This window comes from Hippoglossus stenolepis, chromosome 10 (assembly GCF_022539355.2).
Source record: "Hippoglossus stenolepis isolate QCI-W04-F060 chromosome 10, HSTE1.2, whole genome shotgun sequence".
NCBI classification, from domain to species: Eukaryota; Metazoa; Chordata; class Actinopteri; order Pleuronectiformes; family Pleuronectidae; genus Hippoglossus; species Hippoglossus stenolepis.
In genome coordinates, this window is record NC_061492.1 from 22,448,889 (window position 1) to 22,460,863 (window position 11,975).

The window sequence follows — 11,975 nt, forward strand, 5'->3', positions numbered from 1 at the left end:
ATGCTGAAACCACTAGATGTTACCAGAGAGATGTGCATGAATTTTACTGATAGTACCTAAACTCAGGATTGACCTGATCCTGCCTTTGTTCGTACACAAAACACACACACCACACACACACACACACACACACACACACACACACACACACACACACACACACACACACACACAGGGAGAGAGAGAGAGAGAGGGAGAATTTGTGTTAGTGTGTTTTTGTGTGTGGGTGTGTGCAAGACATGCACAGACAAGTGAGTTGAGTGTTGATAAAACTGGGTGGTTCAAAACTAACCTGGCTGGTACCAGTTCTGGTTGAGGCACTCTTACCTCACCTGTGCCAGTAAACAAGGATGGCCCTCTGTGAACTTTATCAGCCAATCACAACAGGAGGAGTTCACTTTATGGGAGGGAATAGAGACACAGTGTTTTTTGCCAGATGTGTGGGGGACAGCCTCTCAGAGTTTTCTTTCATGTTGCTCATACTTCATTTCAAGTAGGCTATTTAACCAATCTTATATGTATCGATTCAAATGTGTGGACAATTGTATAGGATATATATGCAATCTGTCATTTATTATTCAGACTCAGGGTCCCTATGTAATCCAACATAATCACATGGAATAAAATACATAAATACACAAAAAATTTTGTTATGGTAGTTTTTTGTGAGTTTTCGAATAACAATATATACACTATGAATTAAGGAAAAATACAGTAAAAAGAGCAGTTATTGCTGTTGCATAAAATTGCCAATAAATTATTATATTGGTTAAGCTGAATTTTTACACACATCATTTATTTCATGCAGCTGTGGGACCAGCTTCATGATGAAATGATACAAGATGTTTGAACTGGTCATAGTCTGGGCGTTGAGCAGTTTATGAATGACCCCATACATGTAACTTATTCTAACGCCAACCATTACCTTATATACAATACTGTGTAACTGTATTATCTAAGAAGGCTAATTTAAGGTCAGAAAGACAATTTCCGTAGTCAACGCTTGTTATGTAAAAGATGAACTTGGGGGCTGCATCTCTACTTTAATCCAATTAGGAAGTAGGCCTCAGACCAATTCAAAGCAGCACGACTAGACTGTGCCATTCCTCAGGCTCCATCAAATGCCACCTTCCATCCTTGAGAAATGAAGGCTCCAGCATTTGAGTATCAGGCTTCAAATCAAGCAAATAGAAAAATAGTACAAATGTTTAAAAACCAAGGGGTATTAAACTGTGACCAACTTTAGCTCTGTTGCTAGGCAACAGCAATAAGGGTGGGATGAGCTGGTGACGCCAATCACGGAAAGCCACTGTAGACCAGAACATCTCATTTCTGTTCGGCCTTTAAGGTCTCCCCTTCCCACAAAGTAGACGGTCTTTATGACCTGGGTCGACGGCGCCTTTTTGAAGGATGCAGCCCCTGAATTGAGACCCTGCTCTGTGGTATTGGGTCAAAAACATTTTAAATGCATGGGCTATTGTGAATGGACTAGGCCTCTTATTTTATTATATGCACCAATAAAATAGCAGCAATAAAGGGAAAACTATTCAAAAGTTAATTCATACCTGTATTTAATTAAGTGCATCTTAATCCAAAATTAAATTCAAGCAATATTAAGATACAGGAAATATTTTATGTTGATGTGCCAGGATGAGCTGAGGAGTGATTTGAACACATTTGAACACCAACATCGTAACTATTCTCATTTAGTGAAGTAAAATGTTCATCCAAACAGCAATCACATGATTTCAACTATCAAAAACTATTTACTATTTCTTTTATCCAACACTAAAGGGTTTTTTTATTCTGAAAAAAAAAAAAGCACGGTCCACTTCCTGTACGTAAACATTAACTCGGAGGTGGTCTCTCTCATCCAATCAGAAAGTAGGCGTCAGTCCCCTCACTGTCTCATTGGGTCAAAGTTTCTCCGCCTATAAATAATAACAAGCTGGACGTGGACCCGCATGTGGACAGAAAGATCCGCAGCTCGCTCACTGAAACACACGGAGCACTCACAGCGGCAGCAGCGGCAGCATCATGTCGGTCGACAGTGTGTTCAGGACCCGCTCCCTCGGTGTGGCCGCCGAGGGTCTTCCTGACCAGTACGCAGATGGCAAAGCGGCCAAAGTGTGGCAGCTGTACATCGGGGACACGCAGAGCCGGACGCAGGAGTACAAGAGCTGGGTGGTGTCTCTGCTGAGGGAGCAGGGGGTGCGGAAGGTGCTGGATGTCGCCTGCGGAACCGGGTAACATGAGGCCGACTCAGCACTTTCACACTGGCACGGTTCACTGGGGGTTTGGCCGGTGTGGCGGTGAACGTCTCACCAAACCCCATTCAATGTTGCATCATTTTGAAGTATATCCGTGTATAACAACAAATATAACACACTTGGTTGAATGTTACGTGGATTGCCTAAATCTCCAGCTTCCAATGAGCCATTCGGCTGTGAAATAAAAGGCCAACTCTGTTTTCATTCCATAAGTTTTAGTTGTATTTAGTCCACCAGCCGGAAGGAGCATTTCTAAAACCACCAGGTTGGTGTCAGGGTGTGACCTGACAGTGTATTTATAAAGGAGATTTGGCAAGATGTGAATATTGTCACGTGTCAAATATGAAAATATAACTGCAATATTTCATTTATTTCCACATGCAAGTTGTGATAATTCAACATTTGAAAGATATGAGAAAAATCTAACGATAACAAATGAATAAAGACTGATAAAAATATATGAAATATCTTACGTTTTGTAAATTATGCATCCTCTAACGCAAATAGTTTGGTTTGACTTTGTGGAATTCCAGCCGACTGACCCGGTTTCACCCTGGAATGAAATCCGGATTAGGTCAGAGAATAATGAAAGAGAGTGCAGAGTTGCACAAGCCACTGTACCAGTTCCTGCCTAAAGCAGCAATCTGGGGGCTGGGATCACAAGTTTACTAAGTTCATTCAATTTTCTCATATGTAATAATGTAGAAGGCTCATGTGCAGCTTTTCTCGTCACATGTTTTCAGCCACCAGTTACCCACGTTTGACATATGTTCTGCCCCACATAGGGCCACTGAGTGAGAGCTGGGGGTTGGGGGGTGTACTGTTTATTTAGCAAAAAAGGAAGCGCACTGTCTCTTGCGGAGGAGCAGATGTAGGGTTCAGTGGTTGTGCAGCTGGTGCCGGCTTGTTGCAGTGGGTTTTGACTGGTTCCCTGCAGCGTGTTTACTTCCACTGATAGCGTATCAGGGATCTGGGACAGCAACAAGGCCATTGGCTGAACTCAAGACAAGAACCCATCATACTTTAGCCCACCTGCCAAGCCCCCCTTACCCCCGGTATACTCAACTGGCCTTATCTTAGAAATGTTGTGCAGGAGATGCAACACTATCACCTATAAGACGAGGGTCGACCTTTCGGCCGATGAGTATTTCTGAGATGGTAATATTTTTGTCCCTCTTTCAACCCCGCAGTCATATACATTTCAAAACAAATAAATCATATCTCACAGAACACAGGTGGTGTGGAAAAAATAAGCACACTGACTTTGACCCTGTTCCATAGTAGCATTGCGTGTCTCTGTAGCACGACCATCTTGGGTGATGTAAACACGATCATAGTGGAATGAGGTTACAAACGGCACTGCTATTTTTGGCCAAGTGTGTATCTGATGCCAGGCTTTCCAGGTCTGTCATCACAACTAGCAGCAACTTATGGAATAGAAGAAGAGCCTGCAGAGTGCGAGATGCAAGTTATTCCCTGAACGTCATGACTTGTATAAGTTGAACCACAGAGGACTTTTTGTTTTGCCTTCAGATATTAGCTGCACAGTTGCATGTGAGTCAGATAACTCTTTTACAAGCTGTGCCATAATCTCAAGCATCAGGTTTAACTTGAGCTTGAGTCATAAAATTAAACTCTGCATTAGTCACTGTTCATTATACAACATATACGCTGTTTATTTGCAGTGTGCAGCTGTATATTATCTTGGAGTTACCCATTTGTTGTTAATGATTATAGGTTTTTTTAGGTCATGATTCTTGCACCAGTCTTGCTCTAATATGTATTTTTTTTACTTGGACTCTGCCTCCATGTGATTCTGTTGTTTGAATCTGTAGTTTTTGACTATTGTGTAACACAACTCACAAATAGTTACTGTTTGGAAAGCACCTCCAGACTGATGATGAAAGGTAAATGACAAACTTCTTTGGGCTCCATGTTTAAATATCGTTTGGCGTCACCAGCCAATGAGAAAATGATGTTTGTTAGAATAAGTCACCTCAGGTATACTTGTTTTAACATGGTGGTGCAGTGGCAAGCCCTGTCACCTCTCCCTGTACCCCACCTCTCGCCAAATGGCAGCTGGGATTGCCCCACCTTGACCCTGAGAGGATTAATTGTATAGATCATTGGCCCCTTATAGGGGACAAAATGTTCCAAGGACCCTATCATATTTCTAGTGCTGATAAAACATATGCTTACTGCCATTTGTGCTACTAGATGCTGCAAAAAATCATTGTATTCTAAAACCTTTCAAACTAAATACTTCAACTTGACTGGATTTCTACTTTTAAATTAATTAAAATGGTTACCACCATCATCTGGGTGCTTTGTAATCTCACTTTACCTTGGCTGGCTTCATGGATTCATTAGCTAATACTTAGACAGTCTTCCGTAGCTGTTCTCAATAAAACAAAAGTCGAGAACTGTCATCATATTTTTCCAGTTTACCTGGTTTGGTCTTTGCGTCACTTGATGATGTGACTGACTTATGTAAATCTGACATGGTTGCTAGACAGCTGGCTACGAAGCTTGAAGGTAGTAGGAGCGGCACGCAAGTGCTGCCTGAGGGAAATTTAGGTGATGTGTCATAATCATATCAGAATGTCTATTTGTCCAAAGCTAATGTGGGCGGTAATAATTGCCACAATATGCTCATTTTATTGGTACAGTGGTCCTTATCTGTATATGTGCTCTCTTTTAATGATGTGGCTTAATTTTCAATTGATACAAATTATTACAAGAACCTCCAAGCTATGGGCCGTGGTCCCCTGGGGGTCTTGGATCCCCACTTTGAGAACCTCTGTTATAGATAAATGATGGATGGAGGTAGGCTGGTAGTGAACACAGCCTTTCCCACAGGTAGAGAATGTAACTTATGACTGATGTGCATCTAGAGAGGGAATGTTCAGGTTATTGTTTTGAAGCTAACTCGACTGAAATCCTCTCAACGTTGAAGCTGACTTGCTTGCACATTTTTAAGGACAGGAAAACATCTCTTAATGTTAAAGAAAGGGGAAAAAAGTGATTTGTGCGTCAGCACCTTTATCCAGAACCGCACCAAATTTTACTTTGTTCTTCCTGAACACGCATCTATCTGCTAACTATCAGACAGACGAACGTAACAAAATACATAACTTTTCTTGGTGGCGATAATAACTTCTACCCCTGTTGCAAGATTCAATCCTATCATGTTTCTCCTGACACACAAAAAAAATCTGTCAAATCAGTAGATAAAGTCGACGTCAATAAAGATTTCACAAGTGCTTCTTTCTCTGAGCTTGTGAGGTTATACTGTTCTTTTTGTAATACAGCACTTGTGTTTACAGAGATTTTTTTTTTGCAGAGTGGACTCCATCATGCTGGTGGAGGAGGGCTTCAATATGGTGAGTGTGGATGCCAGTGACAAAATGCTGAAGTACGCGCTGAAGGCAAGATGGGACAGAAGAAAAGAACAAGCTTTTGATCAGTGGGGTAAGAAATGTTTTATTTTGTCAAGATTTGTTGAGATTTTGAATATTCAAAACATTTGAAATTGAGCATATTTTCCTTTGGTGTCCTTCTTCTCTGTAGTTATTGAAGAGGCCAACTGGCTGTCGTTACCAGAAGATATTCAGAAGCCAGGGGATGGATTTGACGCTGTCATCTGCCTGGGCAACTCATTTGCCCATTTACCAGACTTTAAAGGTACAGTCACCTACTTTCGTTCTGTTTTTGAATTAGGTCGGCAAAATACAGACGTAATCTTTCAATCACTAATTTAATGTTTTTTGATTCAAAACTCACTGATAATTAGATGTGTCAGCAAAATGTGAAAGATGAAAGTGTTCTGCACTTTTGACCACACCCATCAGTGGTGTGACAGTGTACTGACTCACTCCAGAGTACACTTGTACATCAGCACAGCAGGGTGAAAAGATGTGGGCAGCAAAGTTCCACTTCCTGTTAAAACTCTTCTTCCAAGTATGTCATCTGAAGATTGTTCTCTTAATTTGAACTTGATCATATTATGGATTTTGTCTTGCTCTCAGGGGACCAGAGTGACCATCAGCTGGCCCTTCAGAACATCGCCAGTATGGTCAGACCAGGTGGGATCCTCATCATTGACCACCGTAACTACGACTACATCCTAGAGACTGGGAAGGCGCCAAAAGGCAAAAACATTTACTACAAGGTACTATAACATGACTCAAACGTGAAAGTAAGAAACTATTCATAGACTAAAACTATCTGCCTGAAGAGAACATAAAAATCTAAACTTTCTTCATTTCTCTGTAAGGAGGAGTTTGACAGACACTAGTGTTTATGAATGGTTTACTGACACCATCACTAGCAGCAGCTGGGTTTAAGACCTTTAAGCTTCACCCAGAGCCTCCCGGATATTGAGAGATTTTCAATGAAACTGGCACCGATGAAAGAAGGAAATGTGCATGAGATACCAAACCAGAGAAAACTAACACAGATAAAGTTTGAACATGCAAACCCACCATAGAAAGGCCTCGGCCGAATGGGGATTTGAGCCATGAACCTTTTTGCTGTGAGGCGTCAGTGCTAACTGTGTTGAAAAGCGCATCATGTCTGAAGCACTGATTTTAGAAAATAAATTTTGGAATAAAAATACATGGATCAGCCGACAACATTAAAACTACTGTTTTTTATTTTAATTTTTTTATTATAATTGCATCTATTTATTTTTGACATGTTGTGTATGTTTATGTTGTGGTGTATATGCACATCAGATTCTAACTGTGATACATATATCAGGGATCGCACTGTTATACTCTTTTTCTGTCATCCTGAACTTTTTGATTTGGATACCATTACATAAATAACCAGTCCTCGAGGATATATGAACTCGACAGAGACTTGACAGCAGGTGCTGACGGCAATGAGCCATTTTCTATTAGCATTAAGAACCATATTCTTAAATCCAGCCAAAGCAAGGACTATCCAGCTGGAATGCCTGTATATAAATACTAAGTCAACAGTCGCGTGTTAAGAGTCAAATCCATTTCTGATTCCCCATAATCCCGGTGTCTGCTCTCATGGTCCAACTCAACAATCCACAACAGTGAGAGCAGCTTCCTGGTGTTGTTGAGTCACTTCTAATTAACTGCTCACATTTGGACATCACTGAAGAGTTCTTCACCAGCGTGCTGTATAATCACGTGTGTGTTGTGTTGCAGAGTGATCTAACTCAGGACATCTCCACCTCAGTGCTGTGGGTCAACAGTAAACCCCATATGATCACTCTGGATTACACCATCCAAGTGCCCAAGGCAGCCGAACAGAATCTCCCTGAAGTCAGGTATGGCTGGACGCTCTGCACAGATGTTTGAATGCTCACTGTCGGGCTAATGTGAAAAAATATATGATTTAAATGTCAAGGGTTAAAATCCATTTTCTTGATTAACCAATTAATCATTAGGTCCAAAAATAGCTATAACATAAATCACTTACATTCAAGGAGACGTCATCAAAGTCAGATTCCGTCCATACAGATCACTGTCGCATGAGACACAGGGAATGACTCAAGCAGTTATCAAATATTTATGTTGTGACTGATCAATAGATCTTATCAGAACGTTAACTGCATGTACATGTACTTTTTGTCCTGAAGGTTTGGTGAGAAGATCAAACTTTGGTCTCACGTCTGTTTGCTGAATATGAAGCAACAGCCAGATTTTTAAAAGTTTACACAAATACACATGAGATGACGTAACAAGCACTTTGGCAGTAGATTTTAACATGTTCAGTAGACGACACAAACCCTGACCCACTACATGTCTGCCATATTTTAAGAATGTGAGACAAACTCGTGACAGAGTGATAACCCTGTATGAAATCAGAGAGAGCGAGACAGATTCATTACCCTGTAGTGACTGTCACATAAAGCATCTATGACAGATATTGTGTTTTTGTTTAATGTTATATTTTGTATATCAAAGAAATGACTGCCTCTTTAGCCAACCGTAGACATTTATAATTAGATATGAAAGAATATTATCAACTAGAATGGCACTCGGTAGAGCGCGTACCTCTGCCAAGGCCCAACTGTTCCCTTCAATTCAGTCAAACTGCACCAAATTGCACACACTCATAGATATCAGTCCTCTTAATATGTCGTCATTTTTCATTTAAGTTTTTTTTCTATCAAGGTCCAGGCATATTTTCCTGGGAAATCTGTGAAAATGTCAAAAGACTCCCCATCTCACAATGTTTAGAAAGAGAAAAAAATCCCTGATCTGGATACGCACCAAAAGTTAATGGGTTATTTCTTGGCCAGTTTCAAGATAAGTGGATAAGTAGTTTTTGAATGAAATTATTTTGGAAAAGGCAGATAAACAAACAAACAGCAATGAAATGTCTTGGAGCATATTCTTTATGTGACAGTGTGTATTGTTTTGTTTCACCCTGATGACCCTCTTAAGTTTTTGTGTGAAATCCCACACAGTCGAGGTCGAGGGACTCCTTTCCCAGACATGGTAGACACAGCGGGAAGGACATTTGTTGAATGGTTGTGGGAATAGTAACTTATGTGTGCTCTGTTTGTCCTGACCAGTAAATTCCGTCTGTCCTACTACCCTCACCGTCTGGAGAACTTCAAAGGGCTGCTGAACAAGGCCTTCAACGGCAAAATAGAGCACAGCGTCTATGGAGACTTCAAGACATACGTCCCCAGCCAGGCCCAGGCTCCCTGCTACTTCATCCATGTCTGTAAAAAGACAGCCTGAGAGCCCTGCCAGCCAAACACACGCACGCACGCACGCACGCGCACGCACGCGTGTGTGTGGCTTTCTGCCTTCTTTAAGTCCCAACATGCTTTTACAGTAAAAATTGGTTTTAAAAAGATTTCATCATCTTATAGTTCTTAAAAATGAAACAGTTCTGTTTTGTCAGCGACAACGTTTACATAGAGGCTAGTATATCGGATATTAACCCAATTAAGCAAATATTCTGAATAAGACACTACTGTTCTAATTACCTTAACCCGAATAAGGTCATACTCAGAATAAGTAATATTTGAATTAAGTCACATTATCTAGACATGTATACGTCTCGATCGCAGTATAACGCCTTATTAGAGTTTTCACAGCATTTTGCGAAAATCAACATTTGTAGTTATTGCAAAATTAGAAAGAAAACACCTAGCAAACGGTAGCATTGTACATTCAGGTTGGGATTTTAAAACCAGAGGAACATCATCAGGTGTCATAATCGGGCTATGCTCTGTGACATGGAATATGTATGGAGAATTTTATTAGCAGCTCATGTCAACATCAAAATCAAAGTAATGTCTTATTCAGAATAAGGTGAATTATCAGAATTTTGGTGTCCATGTAAACGGCGTCATTGACGAGAACATAGAGACTGAACATGTTCCTGATAGACTGTGCATTATTATTGTATAAATAATATGATTGGCCTTTTAAGAAAATGTATCAGTACATTTAATGACCTTGAAATTTGTTTATCGTAGTTTGTTTATCGTACAGCCGCTAAAAGTTTCCATTTTCTCTAATAACTTTAAAATGATGATGCTAAACTGTAAGAGCGGCAGAGCCTCTACAAGGAGCAGCTGGTTGATTTTCATCTCAATATGTTCTCACAGCACAAGCTGACACATCCTGTAAGTGTCTAAAACAGGTCAAACCTACTTTGAAAAATGTATTCAAAATGTATCGGACCACTGTTTTTGTCCCGATGTGCTATTTTCCCAGAATGCAGTGCTGTGTCTGCTGTGGTATTTCCCCCATTTCTGTTTCGCCTTCCGCTTCTTGCCCTTCACAACTTTGATATTGACAATGAACATAATTTCTAAATGTTGCTGTACATTAGCGATATTCCTCTTGATGGAATACTTGATTTTTGTTGCAAATAATGTTCAAAGTTCTAAGATTTACCATATGCTTAGTCATTTGTATCCTGTGAGTTCATCACAACTGTCTTAAAAACACAGATGAAGCCTTTATTGTCAAGCTGATTTAATTTTGTGTTCATTTCTCAGTTCATTTGTTCAGTGAGTAATCACAGCCAGTGAGGCCTGTGACTCACATTAGTGTTAGACGCCGTTCAGACGTGGTATTAACATCCGTCCTGAGAGCTGCAATCACAAGTGGTCAGTCCTAAGTTCAGGGGCTAACACACCCAAATGTGTTCTGAGATCTGATCACTCTTACCACATTCAGAGGTGGTCTGTGACGCATGTGGCCACTGTGAGAGTGTGTCCTCTTTGACCCGCCACATTAAAACTCTTCTCATGTGCATTGATTTGTTTGTGGCCAAAGTTACAATGTCAACACTGATCACCACATAATGACTCATACTCTTCTTTTTTATTTGAATATACAGCTGGGACGTGAGATCCGATCTTAAGTGGTCACAGGAGACACATTAAGGACACATTTTAGTGTCAGGAACAGACAGCGCTGTGCACTGTTGAGCAGATCTCTCAGGATGAAAGTTATACCTGGTCACAAAAGGGCCTTAGTTTAACCAGCTCAAACAGAATGGAGAGTGGGTGTCAGTCAGGCAGTCAGTCAATCAGTCAAAATCCTCCTTCCTGAAGGAATCTCTTCACTAAACCCTGACCAGCTCCAGAGCTATTTGACCTCTGACCTCCAGAGTTTTCATGAAAAATAATGACATTAAGTGAATCATTTCAGGCTTTGTTTCACCGATTCTATATTTTCTTCATATTTTTTTCTCTTATTTTGTGGTACTGTTAACACATTTCTGGTTGTTACTTCCAATAGACCAGCAGTGAGTCTGAGGTAATGTTTGAGGTAAAAGGTTTTGCTCTAGCTTGTAATTTTTCTGTTACAGACGTATATTGCAGCATCTCAAATAATTGAGTTTACCCAAATAATGAGGGGGAACGTGATGGATGAATAATTTATTTAGCTCTGGTATTTAGGTTCAAATGTTTTACTTTGATACGAAACTAGTGTATTTTTCATTAGAAGTAGTTCTAGGATAGAGAAGTCAAATATTATCACTGCCTTTGACTTGCTGTGTGAGATAGTTTGTGATTGAGTTGAGATTAACAGCATCAGAGTGGCTGAATGTTTGAGTAGGTTCACGTAGAAATAAAACCATTTCAGAAAATTCTTAATGTTATATAATTATAAGACAATGTACAAATTTTATACAGTTTATTGCTGATACAATTATTGAAATTCTTTTGCATGACATTAAAGATTTAAATAAATAACCTTGTTTTCATGTTGTGTCTTTGTATTTGAAATGTAGAAGTATAGACGGACTGATTGATCCGTAATAGAGAGTGAGTGAAATCAGTTTTTCATATAGTCAAAGTAGCAAAGACCAGTTCAGTCGAGTTGAACTGGAATGTTTGTGGTTTGTACAGGTAGTCACTCTTCAAGACAGACTGTTTACACCCAGTGATACATAAACACATGTCACAAGTGTGTAATGTGTTTGTTCCCTTAAATACAAGCTCTTAGGTCCAAGCATTGAGGCATGTGTCGATAAAGTAAAACTGTCTCACAATACCGTGATGTCCAAATTCTGCCTGGTCTACTCTAGTTGACCTTTGACACTCTGTGTATTCAGTGTTCGTCTTATAGTCGCCACTGAACCACTTGGCCCGGCCTTCATCTTGTCACCCTGTTGGTGATTTGCAGTGACAGTCATCCTGATTAAATTACTAAGGGCTCTCAATGAAATGTTGGTCTTTCTCTTGTG

The 11,975-nt window shown here is 40.1% G+C and overlaps 1 protein-coding gene across 1 annotated transcript; it reads left to right on the forward strand.

The window, feature by feature from the left end:
* Positions 1 to 1,943: 1,943 nt before the first annotated feature.
* Positions 1,944 to 11,481, forward strand: gnmt (glycine N-methyltransferase). Its single transcript, XM_035167644.2, has 6 exons — positions 1,944 to 2,246; positions 5,614 to 5,741; positions 5,841 to 5,954; positions 6,299 to 6,441; positions 7,454 to 7,575; positions 8,830 to 11,481. The coding sequence occupies exons 1-6, from the start codon at positions 2,038 to 2,040 to the stop codon at positions 8,999 to 9,001; spliced, it is 888 nt and encodes a 295-aa protein (XP_035023535.1). The 5' UTR covers positions 1,944 to 2,037; the 3' UTR covers positions 9,002 to 11,481.
* Positions 11,482 to 11,975: the final 494 nt, after the last annotated feature.

Bases quoted from the DNA above. Each gene is read 5' to 3' on its own strand.
- gnmt (XM_035167644.2), top strand. From the start codon at position 2,038: ATGTCGGTCGACAGTGTGTTCAGGACCCGCTCCCTCGGTGTGGCCGCC. The intron at 5,742-5,840 runs GTAAGAAATGTT...TCTTCTCTGTAG, and splicing joins ACAAGCTTTTGATCAGTGGG to TTATTGAAGAGGCCAACTGG. The intron at 6,442-7,453 runs GTACTATAACAT...GTTGTGTTGCAG, and splicing joins GCAAAAACATTTACTACAAG to AGTGATCTAACTCAGGACAT.